Source organism: Mercenaria mercenaria, chromosome 5, assembly GCF_021730395.1.
Source record: "Mercenaria mercenaria strain notata chromosome 5, MADL_Memer_1, whole genome shotgun sequence".
NCBI classification, from domain to species: Eukaryota; Metazoa; Mollusca; class Bivalvia; order Venerida; family Veneridae; genus Mercenaria; species Mercenaria mercenaria.
In genome coordinates, this window is record NC_069365.1 from 80,767,984 (window position 1) to 80,791,004 (window position 23,021).

The 23,021-nt window shown below is 36.5% G+C and overlaps 1 protein-coding gene across 1 annotated transcript; it reads right to left on the reverse strand.

Annotated features, from left to right (window-relative positions):
- Positions 1–13,392: 13,392 nt before the first annotated feature.
- On the reverse strand, positions 13,393–17,905 carry LOC123557758 (proline-rich transmembrane protein 1-like). The gene is made up of 4 exons (XM_045349426.2): positions 17,735–17,905; positions 16,337–16,521; positions 14,830–14,961; positions 13,393–14,474 (listed from the first exon to the last, which is right to left on the reverse strand). Exons 1-4 carry the CDS (start codon positions 17,748–17,750, stop codon positions 14,307–14,309), a joined length of 501 nt encoding a protein of 166 aa, XP_045205361.1. The 5' UTR covers positions 17,751–17,905; the 3' UTR covers positions 13,393–14,306.
- Between the last annotated feature and the right edge of the window lie 5,116 nt (positions 17,906–23,021).

Below are 23,021 nucleotides of genomic sequence, written 5' to 3' on the forward strand. Positions count from 1 at the left end.
GCGGTCAGTCAATAGAGGAAATTCTATATTCTGTTTGAAAGTACATGTAGTACGTCAATCCTTCGACATTCAATCAAAATTGTCTATGTCAAATGTTTACATTGATAGAGCACAAAACAGTATCTATTTGTATCAATTTCATGTTTCAGTCACTTTGCATTGCTTACAAGAATTGCTGAACTTCGATATTAAGTAATATTGTATATTGTAGTTCCTTCTTCATGTTTTAACTAAAATTTTCCATCAGGCATTTACAAAGCTGTGCTAAGCAGACAATTTTTCCTTCAATTCTGTCTAAATATAAGAATTGATTTACAGACACAATATTGCAGACCAACATGCTACCATTTGCAGTTGTATTCTACTCGTTCCAATGACAGGTGTTGTGTTCCTACCTTTGAAATATTGTATTATTATACAACTGTATATACACTGTATACATTATATGGATTTAAACTCTAGTGCCGTTTGCTATTTAATCATGATACGTTTCAAAAAGTAAGATATTACAAAATGGTAAAAAATGACGTTCCCAGAGTAGGATATGAACCTATGACCCTCGCTGAGAGTGAAGGCAAATTTGTGTTAAAATTAAGACGAAAACAATAGAGTTATCGAGGTAATTAATTTGAATAAGATAGTACGTTACCTTAAATCAGGAAGAATAACAGTGACAAAGCATTTATTTTTATCCGACAACAGGCTAACGAAAACTTGATTTTCTTAGAAAAAGACTTTTGCGCATATTTGCAAAGTAAAATTTCAGGTTTGATATGTGGAAACAAGAATCAAATATCGGGGAATCGTTCATTCAACCTCCGCAATGATACGCAGTCCCTGATTTTGACATGAAAATCGTTACTTCTTGCCTGAGAAAATCGCAGTTAATATTAACAAGGAATTAAAGAAACAGCATTTTTGGTTACCAATATATTTTCGTATAAGAAGTTTTTGTTTCTATCTTATTTTTAGAAAACCAGGCTTCACTAGTACGTTTACTTTACACAGTTAATCTTTCAGAATTTGTGAGGGTCATAGGTTCGGATCCCACACTAGGAAAATCTTTTTCCCAATTTTGTGTCGATTTTCCTTTTTGAAACTGAACATGATTTAATTGCAAGCAATACTTACTAGAGTTTTAATCACGAAAAGGTATATATAGTATAATTACAAAAGTAGGAGAATGAAAACTGAAGAAACAGATGAATTTACCGCAATACAAAGTATATTAGTATTTTCTATCAAATGCTTTCATGTAGTAATGCTCGTGTAAAAATCATTCTGATCAAGGAAGAGTGAAATGAATCAATCATAGGTATTTTAAATGCATTTGATATTGTTTTTGTTTTATCTAAACTTTTATGTCCTAAGTATTTTCATGATTATGACATATTTGTGTTTCCCAGAAAAAAGAAGTATTTCAATGCTATTAATACCAGTAAAGCATATGTATGTCACTGTCAAAACTAAAATAAATGTACTTGCACCCATAATAAATACAGCGTTAGTGTGTCATCGAATAGGGAAATGTCTTATTTTGTGGTCAGATACATGAATAAAGTATGAAATAATCTTAATATATGTAACAATAAATAATGTCGTTATGTATTTGAAAGCTTTCTACTCAATAAAAATCTATATGCATTCCGGGGCATTTTAGGAGCATTTAAGAACACTTTTTTCCACTGCAATTCTATATAAAGTATACCCCTTATGTTCCATTTTTATGAGCTCACCTGTTGAATTGGGAAAAATGATGAAATTTAGTTTCCTTTAAGGTAATTATTTCGAAAAAACAACATTTTCTTTCCTTCTTCTCTTTCTTCCCTATTTTTAGGATTTTCCGGTGATGGGGGAAGTGGGGATGGGTCCGGACCCCCGGTCCCCCCTCTGCATCCGCGCATGAACTTTTTTGTTTGTATAATTCTAAAAGCGATAGTTTACAAAGGTATAGTAGTCGCAACTTGACCGCGATGGTTGACCTTTGGCTGATTATTCATATCGATTATTTCATTGTAGAAATAAGGGGTGCTTAGGGTAACCGTGTGTATTTATATGGAATTAGTTTGTATACAGTGCAGTATCAAAGTATGTATACTTACATTTGACCAGTTAAAACTTTCCAATACACTAATTTATATTTACACAAATCTATATTTCCATTTTCTCGTGCAGCTCGTGTTTTCACTACACTCCTTTTCAATATTAGGTTGTGCCTTATTATGTATTTTAATACAAAGGTCAACCATCGGGGTCAAGTTGCGTCCACTTTTTTTTTTTTTTTTTTTTTTTTATAAGACGTTTATTAAAATACAGCAAATTATAGACGGTTCTGTAGAACTGACAATTTTTCCACAGGATATATCTGTCCGTAACGTGAACATCTAATTTTATTAAGTTTTTTTTTGTATTTTTTTTTTTGCATAAGAATATAAGCTTAATATTGTTTTGTTGTTGGTTTTCATGTGTTTAGTTGATGTCTCACGATCTCCATATTTTGACAAATGTTAATAAACCCGTGCAGCCGCAGCATTATCATTTTATTAGAACCGTCGTAAACTACAAATATTGTAACACATTCGGCGCCATAAATGTGCAACACATTTCGTAGCCTATGCTTTGCTGAAACATTTTTGTAACATGAATATCTATACATGGCGATCGCTGAACAAAAACCGCGCGAAAATAGCATGAAATTCCGTGTTAAGATAATTGCATGAGTTAGTTATGATCTAGGCTTGTTTAAACAGTATTAACAACGTACTGGAGTCAGATCCTTGTGACCTTTTCTTTGATTTGTGGTAGATAATATCACTCAGATAATGTACTAGTGTTATGATTTATGTGGTCTCTAAATTCTACAAATACTTCATAAATAAAACTTTGTTAAAATATCTCGGCTTTGCAGTGTTTATTACTGTTGACATAGATAATTGCATTACTAGTAGACAGCTGATTATATAAAAATCGTAGGAGGTAATGAACATAAAAAATGCAGCCGTTTTGAAAATGCAGCACAGTAATTTGGGAGGTGTAAGTATTATATCTACTTTACTTTTGGGAGACCAAAAACTCTGTACTTTATTGCTAAACTGTTGGAGTGAAGTTAGAGGTACGAAACTTATTTCTTTCCCTTAACCAAAAGAAGGCCTTGAGAGACATGCAAACTTTGGCCTTTTAACAATAATAAGCATCTATGTCGGCTGAAGATGAAAAAACCCGAGACCCTAAATTAAACGGTATTAAAAAGGCAACATATGCAATGTAAAACTCAACTTTGTACTCAAAGAAACCGCTATTTGGCGGAGACAAATATAAGTTAGTGCGAATATTTACAAAATACATGAATAAAACATAGCTGAAAATATAATTATTGCATTTCAAAAAAACTAAGGTACTGGCTTTGTGAATGAACAAGTATTGTTCAATTAGTAGTCTTATATGGCCAAATTAAAAGAATTGATTTGGCCGACAACCTTTTTTTTTCGCTAGAAATTTAGTGTAAGGTTTATTTTCTATCGAAAAATCTTAAAGTACTGCTGTACCTATACAGGAAATAATTAAGATTATTCGATAGCTTTTATTGATATGATCAAAATACCACTCAATTGTTTTATATATAGATGAAGGTTTGTAATGTTGAAGAATTTAAAAAGAATTGGCTTAATTATGAAATCACACATAATCCCCAAACAGGGCACAGGAACCGTGTGAATCTCGCTGAAATACCAGTGACTGTTCGGGTGCCCCTACCTGACCCTATAAATAATACATAGCAAGTTCATTGAAAATAAGTATTCATGCCGGATTTAAGTTGCAAGTCATAAATTTCAGTTTACAGGTAACAGGCCGTTTGTATACCGAATAAATTACCACAAGTAAACTTAAAATGAAGAAATAACTGATATCAATAATTTAGAAGAATTAACGAAATATAAATAAAGATATACATGATATCAGGAATTTAGAAGAGGTAACGAAATGCAAATAAAGTGGAAAAAGTATATTTATTCGAACAAAATTTGTTCAATATATTCATATTGCTTTTCTTTTAGCGGGTTCAAACGATCTTTTTAACAACTATAGACTTTGAAATATAGCTGTAGTGGTGTCATCTGTCAACATATTGCATTAACCGTTGTGAATTCTTTATAAATCTAATACTGACAGATATTTCCGGAAAAAGCAATGTATATATAAGCACCGCTTGAAGTATGAATATATATTGATAGATCATAAATAAACTATATTTTTTGAGTGATGCGCCTGAATATTATAATATTTTCAATTCAATATTTCTATTATCAAACATTTAATTAACATGGCAATAACAGCGAAATGATGAAACGATAAGCCGGACAAGACATTCGGAAACACAGATATATAATATCGTCTTGTGAAGGTGAAAACATATATAATTGGTAACTCATTAATTATCAACATTATAATTTCACCCATGAGCTTAAAATGACGAAAACATGTGTAAGATCAGTGATAATGATTTAAACGTTGGAGTGTATGTACTACGAGTTGTATACAGGTCAACTGGGGAACTGCAGAAAATTGCGAAGGATACACACTCAGGTAAAATTCTAATTGTGTGTAAGATATGTGTATGACTAGAACCTGCAAACCGGGGAATAAATTTCTATCGCTCAGAATAGGCTCAAATTCCGAGAGATGACTAATTTTAAGGTCGGGATTAACATGGCATTGTTAGATTGAACTGGGGAATTCCCCGGTTCGTGGCGTATCCCCGGTTTGTTGGTGTGTATTCATACGAAATTACCCAGTTGGCTATGTTTACAAACACACCACAAACACACACACACACACATACACGCACACACACACACAAAGCCAACACAAGAGGACAAAACGAACAAACAAAGGAACACAGTGGGGCACCGCCTTGGAACGATCAGTGGCTAAAACACCACTGGGGAGCTTAAACCGATTTATGGTGCGCATCCAACCTCACTCTTACCCCCACCATGTTCCAAAGACACGGGACAGTGTAAACAAGCAAATTCGATGAATTGGTATCCCCCGCCAAAAGGGCTTGTGGTGAGGAATGGCAACAAAATATATCCTGCAAAAAGTTCAGGATGTTACTTAGAAGCAAATAATTTCATTATTGATTATAAATATTGATGGAAAATTAAAAATGAATTATTTTTTTTTAAATGGGTGGGGGGGGGGGGAGCGGGGTGGTGCGGGGCGGATGCATGATCGGGATGGTGGGCATGACTGAGTGGAGAGTGAGGTTGGGCAACGGTACAACTTTGCATGTTGATAAAATATTCATGGAAGATTTGAAAAAAAAAATAAAAAGGAATGATTTTTTTTTGGGGGGGAGGGGGGGAGGGGGATGGGGGTACCAAGGCAAGGTGGTGACCAGGTGTGGTTACACAACTTCACATGTTTATAATAAATGTTCATGGAAATTTAATGAAATTCTACCAATTGGTTGGTTTCTTATGTACAAATCTGTGTATTTTTTTAACAATTAAAGGGCAATAACTCTAAGGGAAACTGAATCCAAAAAAAAAAAAAAAAAAAAAAAAAACGGACGGACATTTTAGGGCATTTTTCAGTAAATAAAGGGCAATAACTCTAAGGAAAATTGACCAATCAAAAAAAGAAAAGAAAAAAACTTGACAGGCATCATCGCAGTATGTTGGTTCATGTTTATTTCAAGTTTCTTGAAATTCTACCTGCTAGTTACTTAGAAATGGCTGCGGACGGACGGACGCACGCACGCACGGACGGACAACGCCATTTCAATACCCCCCTCCCGATTTCATCGGCGGGGGATAATAAAAGTAATCCCCTCCAGGTGAATCTGTAACACACGTAATGGAAACAAAAAGGCATAGCATGTAAAACACAAAAATGCTCGTGTATAAATATATAAAAAGCAAACCTTTAGAACCAAAAACGTAAGTCATTTTGTTGACCAACTATAGACGAGGTATTGTGGTCACTAAGGTATGATGCAAGGAGTCAAGAAAAGTGCTTAAATTTCATAATGCAGGATTACCAAAATTGAACAGGATCGTCTTTCTTTGCATTTGAATAAATATTGCCCTCTACAATTTTAGTTGTTACTTTAACACTTCTATTTCGCTATGAGCCCAACCGCTTAGCTCAATAGGGAGAGCGCATATCGACGGATCTCGGGGTCGTGAGTTCGATACTCGGACTGGGCGGATGTTCCCTGTAACGATTTGATAAAATACATTGCGTCTGAAATCTTTTGTCCTCCACCTCTGATTCATGTGGAGAAGTTGGCTGTTACTTGCAGAGAACAGGTTTGTACTAGTACACAAAAATGTACAGAATCGAGGAACATTGATTTAGTAAACTGCCCGCCGTAGGTACATAACTGAAATATTGTTGAAAAATGGTTTTAATCCAAAACAAACAAACAAACAAACAAACAAATCTATTTCGCTATTTAGAGCAATATCGATAAGGTAAAAGTGTTCTGCAGAGTTAAAAGTCCTAATTGATATTGATTAACTACAATAAAATACGAATACAAATACATATAAATTATTCAAGCAGAAAACATTTCATGACAATGTTTCTAGCCTACACAAATATATGTACAGTGTAAACATAGATCTCCGAAAAACTAGAACTAGGTGGTGCAAAGAAGAATTTTCAGGACAGATATATTCAGTGAAACATTACCAGTCATATAATGGCAATAAGTTTCTATGTTTTAACAAATCAACAACATTTATATAGTTATTACTATTTTGGAAAACCCTAAGAAATACGAAACTTGTCATAGTGACAAAGCTCTATCCCTTGACAAAGTTACAACTGTGAAACCAGGTTCATCACTGTAGGAGACTTTAACAGTCACTCACAAAGCTGGGGATATGACCACCTGGATAAACGTGGAGAGGAAGTGGAGACCTGGCAAGATGATAACAAGCTCAACCTCATCAACAAGCCAGATGATCCCCCAACTTTTTACTCCAGAAGCTTGCGAACAACATCAACCCCTGATCTTGCTTTATGTACTGATGACATACATGGACATGTCAAGCGGGAAGTCAATGAACAACTAGGAGGTAGCGACCATCGCTCAGTCCAACTTACTATGGACCGTATAGCCTCTACTTCACCTAACATCCCCAGATGGAACTACAAGAAGGCCAGGTGGACCTTTACCAAAGTCTGAGTGATAGCTCTGTAAAGACATCAAGTGGAAGGTAGAGACATCAACCGGTTGTCAAAGACTTCAACGCCATATACTTAAGGCTGCTTACAGCGTCTTTCCCAAAGGGGGAACAAGAAAGGACTATAAGCCCTATTGGAGTGATGAGTTGGAGAATCTACAGGCAAAGTTATCAGAAGCCAGGGAGGAAGCAGAAAATAGTCCCTCACAAGAAAGTAACCTCTCTGTACAGCAAGCCAAGGCCAAATTCCTCAGGCACAAACGGGAAGCACAGAGGAAGAGCTGGAGAAACAAAACAGCCTCGCTCAACCTAGAGCGAGATGGCCAAAAGCTGTGGAGATTGACGAGACAGCTGAACGATGAAGAAACAGGAAGATACTCAGTAGCTCTAAAAGAGAATGGTGAACTGTTGATGAGTAAACAAGCGGCATACACTTTTGCCTCTAACTATAAAGATGTTTCCAACATCCACATCAACAGGGAACGGCAAAAGGAAGTCCGAAGAGAAAAAAGGGAAAGGCAGACAAGCCAAGTGACACCAGAATGCATGAAGCAGGGTCTTAAACTGCATGAGCTACAGACAGCTCTTAGCCAGTTGAAGACAACGAAGTCTCCTGGACCAGATGGAGTCACAAATGAAATGCTGACCCATCTAGGCAGTGAAGCAATTTGCAAACTAATGGAAATCTACAACTACAGCTGGACACAAGGACTGCTTGTACAGATATGGAAAGAGGCAGTCATGATCCCCATCCTAAAGAAAGGGAAGGATCCAAAGAAGGCTGCAAGCTACCGCCCAAGCAGCCTAACCAGCTGTGTTGGAAAGACCATGGAGAGGATTGTGAATGCACGCCTGAAGTGGTACATGGAGACTAACAACCTATTCGCAACGCAACAAGCTGGCTTCAGACAATTCTGCTCCACTGAGGACCAGACCACTTACCTATCGCAAGAGATAGAGGACGCCTTCCAAGAGCAGAAAGTCGTGCTTACAGCATGGATTGATCTGCAGAGGGCGTTTGACAAAGTCTGGACTGATGGCCTCCTCGTCAAGCTGATGAGGACTGGAGTAGGAGGTCACATGCTGAGGTGGATTAAGTCATACCTCCACAACAGGAGAGCAAGAGTCAGTTTAGAACATGCCAGTAGGAAGTTCCTGTTGCGTCATGGTGTCCCACAAGACGGAGTCTTATCCCCTACACTCTTCTTGCTTTTCATCAATGATCTGGTGTCTGAACTACCGAAAGGAGTAAAGGCTGCTCTCTACGCTGACGATCTGGTGTTATGGTGTAAGGAAGAACATGCCACTACAGCCACATACAGGATGCAAGAAGCCATCAACAAGCTTTCAGCTTGGGCTGAAGACTGGTGTGTATCGATCAATACAGAAAAATCGTCCACCACACTATTCTACCTGTTGTCAAAGCAGAGGGCGGGAAAAATCAAGATGGGAAATACTTAGCTGATTAAAATACCTCGGAGTGACCTTTGACAAACGGCTAACCTGGAAGCCCCACTTTAAATTCAAGCAGAAGGGAAGGCCCGTAGGAAGCTTGCCATGATGCGCAAACTTGCTGGAACAACGGGGGGAGCAAATGAGCAAATACTCAAGACAGTATATCAGGGAACAGTGAGACCCCATTTAGAGTATAGCTCAACTGCCTGTCCACAAACTGCCAAAACTAACCAACAGGCTTTAGACAAGGTCAAGAACCAAGCACTGCGGATCATGACAGGTGCTACAAAGTCTACACTAATCTCCTTCATGGAGAAGCTAACAGGCACACAGCCGTTACAAGACAGAAGACATGCAAAGGTTTTGCTTCAAGCAGAGAAGTTCAGGTCTTTTCAAGACCATCCCATGAAAGCCAAGCTAGATGGCTACACAAAGAATCGGCTCAAACGTAGCAGCTTCGTACATGAGGCAAAGAAACTCAACCGAGAGTTCAAAACTGAGCTGAACATACCAACGACTCCCCTAGGTTATGAATACATTATAAACCCACTAGCGAATGATCTGTCCTCACTGACTGTGAGACTTGCTGTTCCTCGTCTTGACCGCGGGAAGCAAGAGGATGAAGGCATTCGGAAGAGCCTCACACTTGCTATGATCAATGAAGACTATCCTCCGGAATCATGGACTAATGTCTATACAGACGGATCAGCCACATGCGCCGTCAAATATGGAGGAGCAGGAGTTTTCATTCAATACCCATCTGGCAAGAGAGAAACACTACATGCAGCCACAGGAAAACACTGCAGCAATTACAAGGCAGAGACTAAAGCACTCATGAAGGCCGTCTCAATGGTTGAAGACTCGGCAGAAGAAAGCTCCTTAGTCGTCTTTCTCACAGATGCACTGTCTGTCATGGAAGCTCTGATCAACAATAAAGCTCCGCAGCTAGCTAGGAGAATGTAGAGCCTGAGTATAACCTGCAAAGTAGCACTTCAGTGGGTTCCATCCCATTGTGGACTTGCAGGCAATGAAGAGGCAGACAAACTGGCTAAGCTAGGAGCTCAGTCAGAACAACCAACAGAACCTGTGAATTACAAGGAGAAAGTCACCATCATCAAGGCACTAACGAGACCATGCTTTTTATCTCCTTGATCGGTCTGAACAAGTGATGATGGTCAGGCTCCGCTCAGGGCACAACAAGCTCAATGCTCACGTGTACAAGAAATACAGACTGACATTATCGCCAACTTGTCCATGTGGTGAAGAAGATCAGACTGCGGAGCATATACTTCAGACATGTAAAAGGCATGACCAGGAGCGAGCTGCGACTTGGCCGATAGATACCTCAATCCACCAGAAATTGTATGGAGGCATTGAGGATCTGCGGCAAACCACAAGTTCCATCGAGGCTACTGGTCTGACAGTGTAGTCGCGAACGATAAGAAGAAAGAAGAAGAACGAAGCTTGTAAGCAAAATATATGAATTTAGCCAGGTTGTAAATAAACTTTTGAGATGCTGCAGACATTATAGATTCAAACTAAATGTTGGCCAATGACAGTAATAATGTTTGAAAAATTTTCTTATAAGATCATGATAACAGATAACGTTTAACACATTAACTCAACAGATTTCATTGATTCTACAAGAAATATAAGGTGCCTTTTCCTGCTACATCCAATTCACTAACAGTATTTGTATTCTAGTGCACAGATTCACTTGGAATGATCTACATACACCTGTTTGCTATCAACTGGCAAGACAAAATGAGACAACCTGATGATTAAATGGGTATAAGGAAAGGTGAAATGGAGATTCTAACTCCGTGCAAATACTAGTTTACGTTTTAACAGCTTTCGAGAAGTGTACATAACTTCCTTATTTTTTTATGATTGTAATGAATCATCATTATCATCGTAAGTAGCAGTAATAAAAGCATTATCAACAACAGCATTGCGACTAAATGGAAGACAGCTAAAATATCGAATTTGTTGACATCGTAGTGAAATGTCACTGTGCTCTGTGACGTATTTCAATGATATCTTAAATTGAGATAAGACTGCGATGAGTTATCTTTGTTAAAAGTATAAAATCTATTCTGTCTCAATTTCCTGTTACCACACTCTTCACATTAAAACAACCTTATTTTTTACCCCATAGATTGTGTATTTCCTTATTTGTGACGTGACAAGAATCATCGTTAAAGAAAACCAAGCAAACCAAGTGAAACCGGACTATTGTATGTACCATGCTCTAGAATGAATAACATTTCTTCTGGAGGATAGGTCCGTAAGGGCAACCGGTGGCGATAACATCAGATATGTTTGTATGAAAACTTGATGAAATCAGTAGCAAGGTGATAAAATTCATGTGTTTGTATCGATTTTTTAATCACAACGGGGTAAATTTAGGTCATAATTATGGCGAGTGTTTACAAAAGTATGTGTAGGATGTTCCAGGGTAACCATGCGAAAATTCTTTCAGGCAGTGATATCATCTGGGTTGAACCACCGACCTTCTGTCAGCCAGCGGGATGCTACTTTCTCACATGGAATACAAATGTAATTCTATACACCAAGCGTGGTTTCAATCCTATGGCAATAAGGGTTATGTTACTTGCAGTGAGAGACCTTTACCAGTTGTCAAAGGAAGCCCCCATAAAGCAATGATTAAAGCTACAGTCACACATACGGATATGTCCGTGCATTGAAGTACGGTTGGGATTGGTCTGTGGGGGCGGACACGAATAAGACACTAAAATTGAAGAAAATTGCGTACAACATCCTTTTTGAAATTATGGTTCTCTTGGCAATACAGTGGCGGTTTTGGTATTTTTGGCTTCCATTGCTTATTATCAGCCCTTCCCTGTGGCTCAAACATGTTCACCCAGGCTTCGTCACCTGTTAGCAAGTTCGACATAACCCGACTTTCACAGCTTTTGTATGTTTCCAAAAATTTCCAGGCACATTTAAGGCCTTGTTTCTTTTGCTCCTGTTAGCAAACTTTTCTCAGGTCCAAACGCTTTTTCAGAATTGTTTGCACACTGCCTTCTGATATGCCAGTACAAACGGCTATATCTTTCACCGACAATCGCGCATTCTGTTCGACCACAGCTTTCACAGCAGCGATGTTTGCCTTGGTAACAGAGGTTTTAGGCCTACCAGAAAAGGTATCATCTTCGACAGATAATTTCCAACCTAAAAACTGTGCGCATTGAAATGACCTGAGGTCCATATATACCACACAATTCATAAAATATATACTATGAATCTATATCAAGCCTAATGCGGCATTAAATATAGCTACCAATTTTAGTCTTTTCGTTGATTTTACAACGTGAAAAGTAAATTTGGTCAGTGTATACGACTGCGTGTTTTTCAATTTCAAACAAGAAAATTCGATGAATTGGTATCCCCCGCCGAAAGGGTTTGTGGTGAGGAATGGCAAAAAAATATATCCGGCAAAAAGTTAAGGATATTACTAAGAAGCAAATAATTTCATTAGTCAAAATCAATTTAACAGAAAATGAATGCTATTTTTTGGTGGGGGGGGTTTGGGGGGGTGAGGGGGGGGGGGGGTGACCGGGTGAGGGTACAAAACATCACATGTTGATTATAAATATTGATGGAAAATTTAAAATGAAAAAAAAAAGGGGGTGGAGGGGGGGGGGGGGGGGGGGGGGGGGGGGTAGCTGGGTGATGCAGGATCGGGGTGGTGGACATGACTGGGTGGAGGAATGAAGTGGGGGAACGGTACAACTTTGCATGTGGATAAATATGTTTGAAGGTTTGAAAAAAAAAATAATAAAAAGGAATGATATTTTTTTTAGGGTGGGGTGGGTGGGGGGTGGGGGTTGGGATGGGGAGAGGGTGTGACCAAGGCAAGGTGGTGACCAGGTGCGGGTATACAACTTGTTTATAATAGATGTTCATGGAAAAGAATGAAAGAAGTTTAATGAAATTCTACCAATTGGTTGGTTTGTTATGTACAAACCTGTGGATTTTTAAACAATTTAAGGTCAATAACTCTAAGGAAAATTGACCAATTAAAGGAAAAATTGCAGGCATCATCGAAGTATGTTGGTTCATATTTATTTCAAGTTTCATGAAATTCTACCTGATAGTTACTGAGAAATGGCTGCAGACTTGGATTTTTCATTAAATCAAGGGCAATAACTCTAAGAGAAATTGACCAATCAAAAAAACTTGACGGGCATCATCACAGTATGGACATTTTTGGGCATTTTTCATTAAATCTAGGGCAATAACTCTAAGGGAAATAACCAATCAATAAACAAAAAACTTGACGGACATCATCGCAGTAGGTTGGTTCATGTTTATTTTAAGTTTCATGAAATTCTACCTGCTAGTAACTGAGAAATGGCTTCGGACGGACGGACGTGACGGACGGACAACGCCATTTCAATAACCCCCTCCCGATTTTATCGGCGGGGGATAAAAACTCGGTCATTTGAAAAGCAATTTGCACGAAATAAACGGATATCGTTAGCTATTGGACACACCAGTAAAGTGCAATGAAGCGTTTTAAAAAATTGGGATAAAACTACGGACGTCTATTAGTGACAGAACTTTCTGCAGGATCCTTGTATTCACATTTTGTATGATTTTAATAACAATATTTTTGCAAAATAAGGGATGGTTGCTATCAACATTAACTATACCGAGTTGAAATAAAACAACTAAAAGTTGACAACCATGTGCAAATCAAACATAAGTCAAACAATGATGAATAAAAAAATTAGTAATACATCTTTAATGGATCTCAAACAGAAGCCTTGAACGTCTTTAACTATCAATGAATGTCTTATGAACATTTTTGTCATACACCATTCTTATGGATAGTTTTAACTATAGTAATAACTATGAATTATTTTACTATGTCGGCGTACCAGACATTATTAATGAATAATATTTTACTGTAACATAGTTACGTTAAACGCCATCCACAGCAAACACGTGCTTTTATAAAATTTGAACCATGACGAAATATCTCAAAGCACATAAAATGCATTACATTTCCAAACTTTGAGAAATAAACGAAATGTACTGGGCATATTTCAAAGATGCTCTAAAAAGAATGAAAACTATAAAACACAAACAGTATCACAGAATGAAAGATGTATTTACGAAATGATTTAGGACTTCAAGTAACAAGGGCTTCAGTTGAAATTCTATCTATGAAGACTGAATATTGGCTAACACATAAAAAGTTATTCTTTTTCAGAGATATGTTTAGATAAGATTTCTTATATATATTTGACTTACTTTAATTAGTGATTTGTGTGAATTATAAAATTAATAAAGGCTATGTTTTGAAATATTCCTTTAATACAAAATTCTAAATCATTCCGTAAGTGACGGTTTATTCATTTATCTCTTATCTAACAACAAAATTACTGAATGGCATTCCCTTTCTTGACGTGAAAGAAATGATTAGTGCAAAACCGACACCATAGTGTTCAATTACCAGACAAAAACAATCACTATCAAGTGACTAGCTGTAGCGCGTCTTTATGAAGTACGAAGGCCATCTAAATATGTACTTTTGATTGTGCTGAAAGAAAGGTCGACTGTGAGTACGTATTCTTGATATGTCTGTCTGATGTATTCTAGTAGTACCATGGTAAAAGATCCCATTTAATAACCATACCTGTCATAAGTATTTGAATAAACAACCACTTGCAGAACAATAACAAGGGCTATCCAAATAACTCCTATGACAATGCTGGAAATCATAAGGTTTCTCGCGTTATTTGACATGCTTGTTGCAGCAGCCATATCACCTTCCGCCGCCAATCTGCTTGCCTGCAAAATGGTAGAAAGAATACGTTTGCGAGATCCCACAAAAAGGTAACATGATGACAAAAATAATAAAAAAAGATCACATGCAAACATTAATCTTTATTTAATGAAAATAAAATAATTACAAAAGTTATAACAAAGATTAAAAGACAAATCTTGTATTATAAAACGTGCCTTTGAATGATGAATTAATTAATTTATATTTTACTGTCTGCTCGTTATTGATACCGTAACTTTAAAAGTACGTTATTTATGTGTCATTGTTTATAGAGTTTGTTCCACGAATGGTATTGCCTGTTTTATGGATTAAAAAAAAAACAACATTTTCTTTGAAAGTGCTGTTTCGAAAGCTACTTACCTGTGCTGCATAATATATAGCACATAGACCAGTGGGCCAGAAACAGCAAAGGCAAGCAAAAATAGAGGCGACCATGTAATCTGGGGGCCTAGGCATTGCAACAACCTGCCTTGTATTAGGCTGTGTCATTACCTGAAAATACAGGAACCAATTTATAAAAAACGAAACTATATACGAGGGGAGTTCGAAAACTTGCAAATGACACGTTTTCTCCGAGATATTAACGACAAATTGCTAACTTTTTGTCTAGTTACCTTTGAAATATTCCCCTTTAGCCAGAGCACATTGTTTCAATATTTTAATCCAATTTTTGAAACCATTTTTATACTCATCTTTTAGTACATTCATAAAAAATCTAGAGAACTGCAGACCCAAGTGCGCTTCTGGACCTATATCTACTACATGAAAGGAGCTTTTTTTTCAATTTCATAAAGAGGAATAAATCGCACGGGGATAGGTTTGGGCAGTATGGAGGGTGCGACAATACATTGACCCTCAAAAACTGTACTACAGTAGAGAATTTGTGGGACGTAGCATTGCCTGGTAACAAATTGACATGTTTGTGACCGGTTTTGGACGTACTTCTTCATTTTTGTTAGCATTTGTTTTTCAGAACCACATTCTTATAGACGCTACCAGACACACCTCTAGCTTTTGAAACAGCAAATTACATGTTGTCCCACAATTTCTGAGAAAATGGCGTAAAACACCTTCTTTGTTATCAGTGTTCGTTTAGCAATACTTAGCACTTTTGGCATGTTTCAGAGCCTGTATCCTGACGTACAGTGGACTTTTATATAACCCCTGATTTTAGCAACAGTTTCTATTCGTTTACGAACCATTTTCAACGCAGTGTCTATGAATGCACCTAAAACAATCGAAATTGCAAAATATACCGGTCGGTGTATTTCAATTATATTTATACACAATGTACAGTGATGAGCAATCATGCGTTTCGTATTGGTTTTATACAGGTAAATCTCGTGATATTCAAGTATACAGTGCGTTTGCAAAAGTGTTCGAACTCTCCTCGTAAGGTAAAGCTAATACATGACTACGATTGGTACAGCTTTCATCACTCCGATCAAAGTTCTATAATAATTACATTTCACAGTCATAGTTGCTCTCCAAATAGATACTTTAGTCCTAAAATTGTTCAGTCATAATTATTTGATTTTATATGTGGCACTATATTCCTAGAAAAAATCAAATAAATTGTAGATCTACATGTGCATCTGCACAAAAAGTCAGTGAACATTTTTTACAATTTGATGTCGAAAACCATAGCTTTCACGGAGAGCAGCCGGAGTACATGCGACTCGACTTGCCAGGATTGCAAGGTCCCTTACAAACTACATGCTTATATTAGTACTGTAACAGAAGAAATTTGTTTTATTTAAACAAATGACATTTTATGGTCATGTTTAAAATATTTTGTTGAGTCTTTTGAGAAAATAGATAACTCAGCTTTCTTTTGAATAAGAAAATAAATGTATCATTCACTCACCACTGCTGTTGTCGTTTGTTGCGAAAAACCGTATCCTGACTGTGCTGGATATGCTCCACCTTGTGAAGGATACGCCCCAGTCTGTGGTGGATATGCATTGCCTTGTGTTGTGTTAGCCCCTCCAAAATCTGTTCCATATTGACCTGAAAAGCCTTTGCTAGGCTCAGGGTATAGTGGAGGATTACCTAATATGAGAGAAATGAATATCATTACATACGGAACTAAATAATTATATTGTTGCACTCCTGATAAAAGGTGATAAAAAGTAAACGCCTCTTTAATCTGTCAAAAAGAAAATTTATATTTTTAATCGGATGATTCATTGAATTAGAATCTTATTATTTTATCACCAATATATTGCCGTGCAAGAATATGTAAAATTATTTATACTTTTGGATAATCGTCTACAACATGTATGTAAATCCGCTAATGGAGAGTGTGGGCGGGGGAGGAGGGGGAAGGGGGGGGGGGGGGGTCATCAGGGGTTCTGTATTTGTCATTGCCTCTTAGATTCAGTCAATCAAAGTCTGCATTTTGTTTGATTGAATGCAATCCATGCTTTGATAGGATCTACTTATAAATGTTAATATGTGTCACAACGGCAGTCTTTGAGTGCCATATGACGGTTATAAAAACTCTTCGCGTACTTTAATTCTGCAATATTATTTCTTGTCCATTGCGGCATTCCATTCAATGTAGATGTGTAATAGCATTCCACTTGACTTGATTTATAGGGGGCGTGAGGGGTGTTACACATTCCACTACCTCTCATAAACTGACTCAGCCAAACCGAGACCACAGCGGTTTTGCTTCCAAAACATATTTCTGTTGATTCTACTAAATGTGTATATATATATTTCAGTGGTATGTTAATTATATTTAAGTGAACTTGATCAATCTCTTAAAAATAAAAACGCTTAGGTGTGTTGTCCTATAGATCACCATTCATCACTCAGTAACTCTGAATCTTAAATTTGGTAAGTTATCTTAATTTACACATATTTCACCTAGGAAACACGCGCATATTTCCATCTTAAATACCATTGATAAATTTAAGTATCTTACGCAGGTTGTAATATATTGATTTCTGACTACTCCATGACTTTGATGACTAGTTTGCCTTTAAAACTATTATTTTCGGTTATTTCGCTTAAACATATTATTATAAGTGAAAAAAAATGTTGCATTCACTGAAATAATTCAATAAATCTATAACAGTTTCATAATTTTTGTTTCGCTAAACTGACATAGTTTGATATTTCTTTAGACATAATGTTATATTTCTATAGCTCGTTAAATATTATTTATATTTTCGTGAATGTCCATATTGAAATATCAAAACTTTACATATGTATTAAATTAAATATTATTTGATTTAAATTAGTGTAGTTAACAAACCTGATCTGTCTGTCATTTTATAGAAAAAAAGAATCTATCCGTAGCTAAGTAAGTAAAACAATTTATATCTTGTGACAACACTATATAACTCCGTTCTGTTGCAGCGGAGATTATTTCGCAATGAAATAGGTCTGTCACGGTAGATGAACAAACAGCCTTTATCGTCACAAATCCCTGATACTTGTTTGCAGCTATTAAACCATGTAATAAGATACTGTCCGGCATTGATAATAAGGAAGTGGGAATGGAGTTACCTGTTAAAATACTGTTACGTTAAACGAAACTGACTAAACTACCTGGTACACCTGCACGTGACCTGTGATCACTACAGCACAAACTTTGTAAAGTAGTTCCATTAGAGTTATTAATAAAATAATAAAAACACTACAGCACAAACTTTGTAAAGTAGTTCCATTAGAATTATTAAAAAAATATTAAAAACGGTGTTTCTATTTAAAATTGCAGCTTTTTTAATAATATATTTTCGAAGTATACCTTAGTAAAAGGAACAAAAAACTATGTTTTGTAAGCTCACATCTTAGTAACACATCTTAATTAAATTAATATAATAATATTATAGCAATAATAATAGCTTTATCTAAGCTGGATAACATATTTTGCATAGCCAGTCTTACAAATATTACATAGACAGCGAAAGACATGAATTTAAATAACGTATAATGAGCAGACTTATTTTTTGTGGCATAAACAGTATGTTGTACAATGTAAAGAGTTTAAAATCTACGCAGTATCTGAAGTTATGTACAAGTGGTTCAAGACTTTTTTTGGTAAACCCTAAAAACGCTTACGTGAGAAAAGTACAAAAGAGCGTTGGATTACAAAATCAGCTGTCAGTATTTGCAGATCATTTTCAGTTTCAAGCCATACACAACCTCTGATTATCATTGCGGAGAACTTTTCCTGTTGATGTATCCAGAAAATTGACCAATATTATATGTGTTAGAGTTGTCAACATCTACTTTCATATTTTGTCAGGTAGCCCCTTTTGTAAGGCCACCTGCTGTGTTATATTTACAGTCAGATCGTAGTAGATGCCTGTACATGCAACAACAACATTTGGCAGTTGAGAACTTTTCTCATGATTTTTTCTAAAATTCTTCAAAGTTTTCTGACGCATATTCGGGAGAGTTGAGCCAACAACATGATCTTTAGCACTACCGTTTTTTCCGGACAATAGGCCGCTGCACCGTATTGGCCGCAGCCGTATATTTTAACTAATATCAGAAATAAAGTTTAAGGTATAGGCCACTCCGGCATATTGGCCGCGGCCTATACATCGCAATGCGGCGATGTTATTATGTTATGTTATGTTATTTATTTATTTGGGTTTTACGGCGCACCAACACAATATAGGTTATATGGCGCCAAACTAGACTACAAATTTTGGTTCCACATCTCATTTACATTGAAATAATCCGCCGAATGCAGTGAACTGTAAAGTCCGAAACGTAAGTTTTGAGCTGTTTTTAAAGGCCCTCTCGGCAAAATTGTCCATTCTGTACATTTTACTTGATTCGATCGGATAAGCAAAATAGGGCTACACCGACGAGAAAGAGAAAATTGTCTGAAATCGACACTAGAATATCCAGCGCTAGTCCATCTAAAAGAAAACGTTACACCACTGAGTTCAAGCTAAAAGTGGTTGCATACGCTGAAAGGAATGGAAATCGGTCTGCTGGTCGCTACTTTGAGGTATGTACCGGTAAACACTGTCTAAAGTTAACGAGTTTCAATCACCGATAAATGGTTCAGTTTACATATATATATTGTAAATATTTCAAAGATTAAAATTCTTTGTTTATGTAAAATTTCTGCACAACAATTTTTATAAACATGGTAATCAGATTACACATATTTGACGCAATACCGGTAATCGTCTGTTTGTGTCTATTCATCTATTGTCTACAGAACAATAGAGATGCGAAACAACTGGGCTAATTTCACAGTTTGTCTTTTGTTGTCAAATACACGCCGAAATCGTGGAGATTTTACCGAGATGTTTATAACTTTTGAGATTTATAGGCCGATAAAATCGTAACTTGAATTTTAACAGCTTTCAAAATGCAAGTGAAAAATTAAGACTGTTGTACATTTGTATAGGCCCAATGAAAGGCCCATTTAAATAAAAATAAAATGGCGTATAGGCCGCTTCGAACGCAAAGGCCGCTCCCTTGAAAATTTGACTTTTTACGTATAGGCCGCTGTTATGTAACGGCGGGCAGTTAACCTAACCAGTGTTCCTGGATTCTGTATCAGTACAAACCTGTTCTCCGCAAGCAGATCTGCGCTCTCCCTACGAACTAAGCGGGCAGGCTTGAGACTAGTTCAAACTGAAACAGATACCCCACTGTAATTACAGATACTGTAACACCGTCAAATGGTTTTGGATTCTGCATGACTTCAATTAATATCTGGTGAAGAACATTCGTCTAAAACATACTATTGATACTTCATCGATAAGTTTTACACTGCCAATCTCATTCCGCTATCATGTATTTAGATGTCCAGGTCTAAGAGGTTTGTATTATAACTTACTGTTAGCGGGAACTTTCAATGCATTGTGTAGTACTGGCCCTCTGATCTTGTTGGAGCCAGAGGAAGAATTTTTCTAGTACTGTTTATTTATGTATTTCATTGCTGTATTGTACAGGGCTCGAACAACAAAACTTTTTCCCACACCAGTTCCTTCACCAAAATATCTATATACTGGTTCGTCAGAAGTTTTTTAAATGTTGAATAGTGTCACATCTTTACACTGTTAAGGGATTGCATAAATTCTCTTTGTTCATCAGGCAGCTCATGGAATTCATGCAGATCATATTTTAATGTGGAAATTAGCAAGCCAACGTCTCCAGCAATGTTGTGCTTCATCTACTACAGCAGCATATGGATCGAGGTTCTGTCTACAATTCTCTATCTGAGAAGAATGATAACTACTGTTTCCACAATTTGAAAAAAATGTACCTCTAAATGTCAGGTAAATAATCCAATGGAACTGCCGTGGACTAAAAGCAAGTTTTAATGAATTTTTCTCCTGTTGTTAAAATTCAGTCCCTCCTTGATATGTCTTATGAAAGAAAGTGACAATACATCCTTTAAATATTACTCTACTAAATGTATAATTTTATCAATACAGAATACAGAAAGAGCTTTTGGTGGAACATCAAAATTAATAATAAATAACGTGTGTACGCATAGATAAATTATTTTGGTTGCTACTATTCATCAATTGCAATATATGTAACTATGCATTGGTCTATTACAATTTGTGTTGAGAACTATAAAACAAGCAAATAAAAAATTCTGGCATTCGTGCGTGAGTAAACATAATTCTATGTCAACGGTTATAAAAGTCTGGGATATGATTCGTAAAATAATTGGAAAAGCATGAAACTTTCACTGTTTTTCATCTAGTATCTAAATCCGACCGGTCTGTTGTATCTACCGTATTGGAAATACACTTAACCAAGCAAAAAACTCATTGCAATATATTTTGAGGGTTGCTGCCAACAAATCTAACCATTCTCATAAAACCGAAGTACTTCTATTCATATGAAAGAAAACCAAAAAAAAAAAAAAATAAAATAAAACCGTTTAGATTTCGTGACCTTAAATTCAATGATATATAAGAAAAAATCAATTCTGGATACACAACCATGGACCCTTACTTCCCCTACAGTTCTTTTTTGAGATGAAAACTGCCTTCAAAAAGTCTGAAACGAACCCTGAAATATTCAAATTCAAACACACCGTTTCGATTTTTCCTATATGAAATGTATTTATTTCTGTCTTCTCGTAGGAAGTACTAGTGTTGTTTACTTAAGTATGTTCAATGCCAAAATGTTTAAGATAGTTTTCTCATATGATTCTCCGTCTCGTCTCCGAAAAGCTTATCCCCTTTGACAGACCTGTTAAATTAAAGTTCAGAAAGACAGTAAAGCAATATTTTCTATATTTATGTCTGCTAGACGCTGATGTAATATTTCGCTTCTCTCCTAGTACACGTCATATTATGTATAAGTTTGAAGAAACAAACTATAAGTGCGTAATGTTATTAGCGCTTGAATATGAAATGCATAAGTAGCACAAGAAATGCTTGTGATTACGAAACATTTGTCAGTTTTACTGTCAATCATGTATGGTACATGTTTGATTTAATAAAGAAAACAACCAAAGTTTAACACATCAGCTGTATTAAATGAAACATAATCATTCACTCATTACTGTTCGATTGTTCGTTCCCTAGATTTCTCCAGGAATAGCTCCACCTATTTCGAGAAACATACACCGTGTGGAGGAGAGGCATTTGCATGTGTGATATGAGATTTGCCTTAAAATCTGCTCATCTGTTTTCAGTTGGATGATTACTAGACGTGTGTCAATGGGACACTGGTGACCCCGTTTCCTCTCACTAAACGGTCATATACAACATTTTGATAATGCAAAACTGTCCTATATTAACAATGGTTTAGGATCGATTCATCCGGAGGTAGGGTATTGATGTGTGATATAGATACTTCAAAAGATTACAAAGAAACAAAACGATGAAAGAAGCATAAAGATTAAAACATTTTAGGAGTGGAGGGAATTGAGTAGGATGGATTAAATCCTTAATACAAACCCCAATACACAGGCACGTGCAATACAAACGTTTACGCCCTTCAAGAATATTTAAGACTAAGTTTCCGGCCTGGTTCAGAGAAATACTAAACAGAAACCAAGTTGCACTACTTCACATGCTGAATAACAATCCTATATGGTCTCAACGGAAAGCATAAGAAACAAATAGAAAAGTCCAACTGGAACAACCACATTCAAAGAACGCAGCCGTCAACACAACAGTCCACAAGGAAATATTTGTATATAAAACTGTATATACGAACAAAGGAACTGAGCATATATACACAGCAGCACAAACGAACGCTTTAATAACGAAGAAGTGACAAATATACGCGAAAAACATACATAAAGATGGAAATAGGGCACCGCCTTGGAACAGCCGGTGGCAAAACACTACTGGGGAGTTTAAACTACTTTACTGGCACAAAACCTCACTCCTTAATATCCTCTATATGACAAGACAGTGTAAATAAAATTGATCCACACCAAGTGAATCCCTAACACATGAAACAGTAATCACAGGAACTATTCGTAAACACAAAATATTCTAGTTTTTTTTTTGTAAATGTTCTGCTCAACCCGGGTCATAGAGGGTGCGGAAGGTAGCATCCGTTTCCACTACCGTCCATGAACAGATTCAATCAAA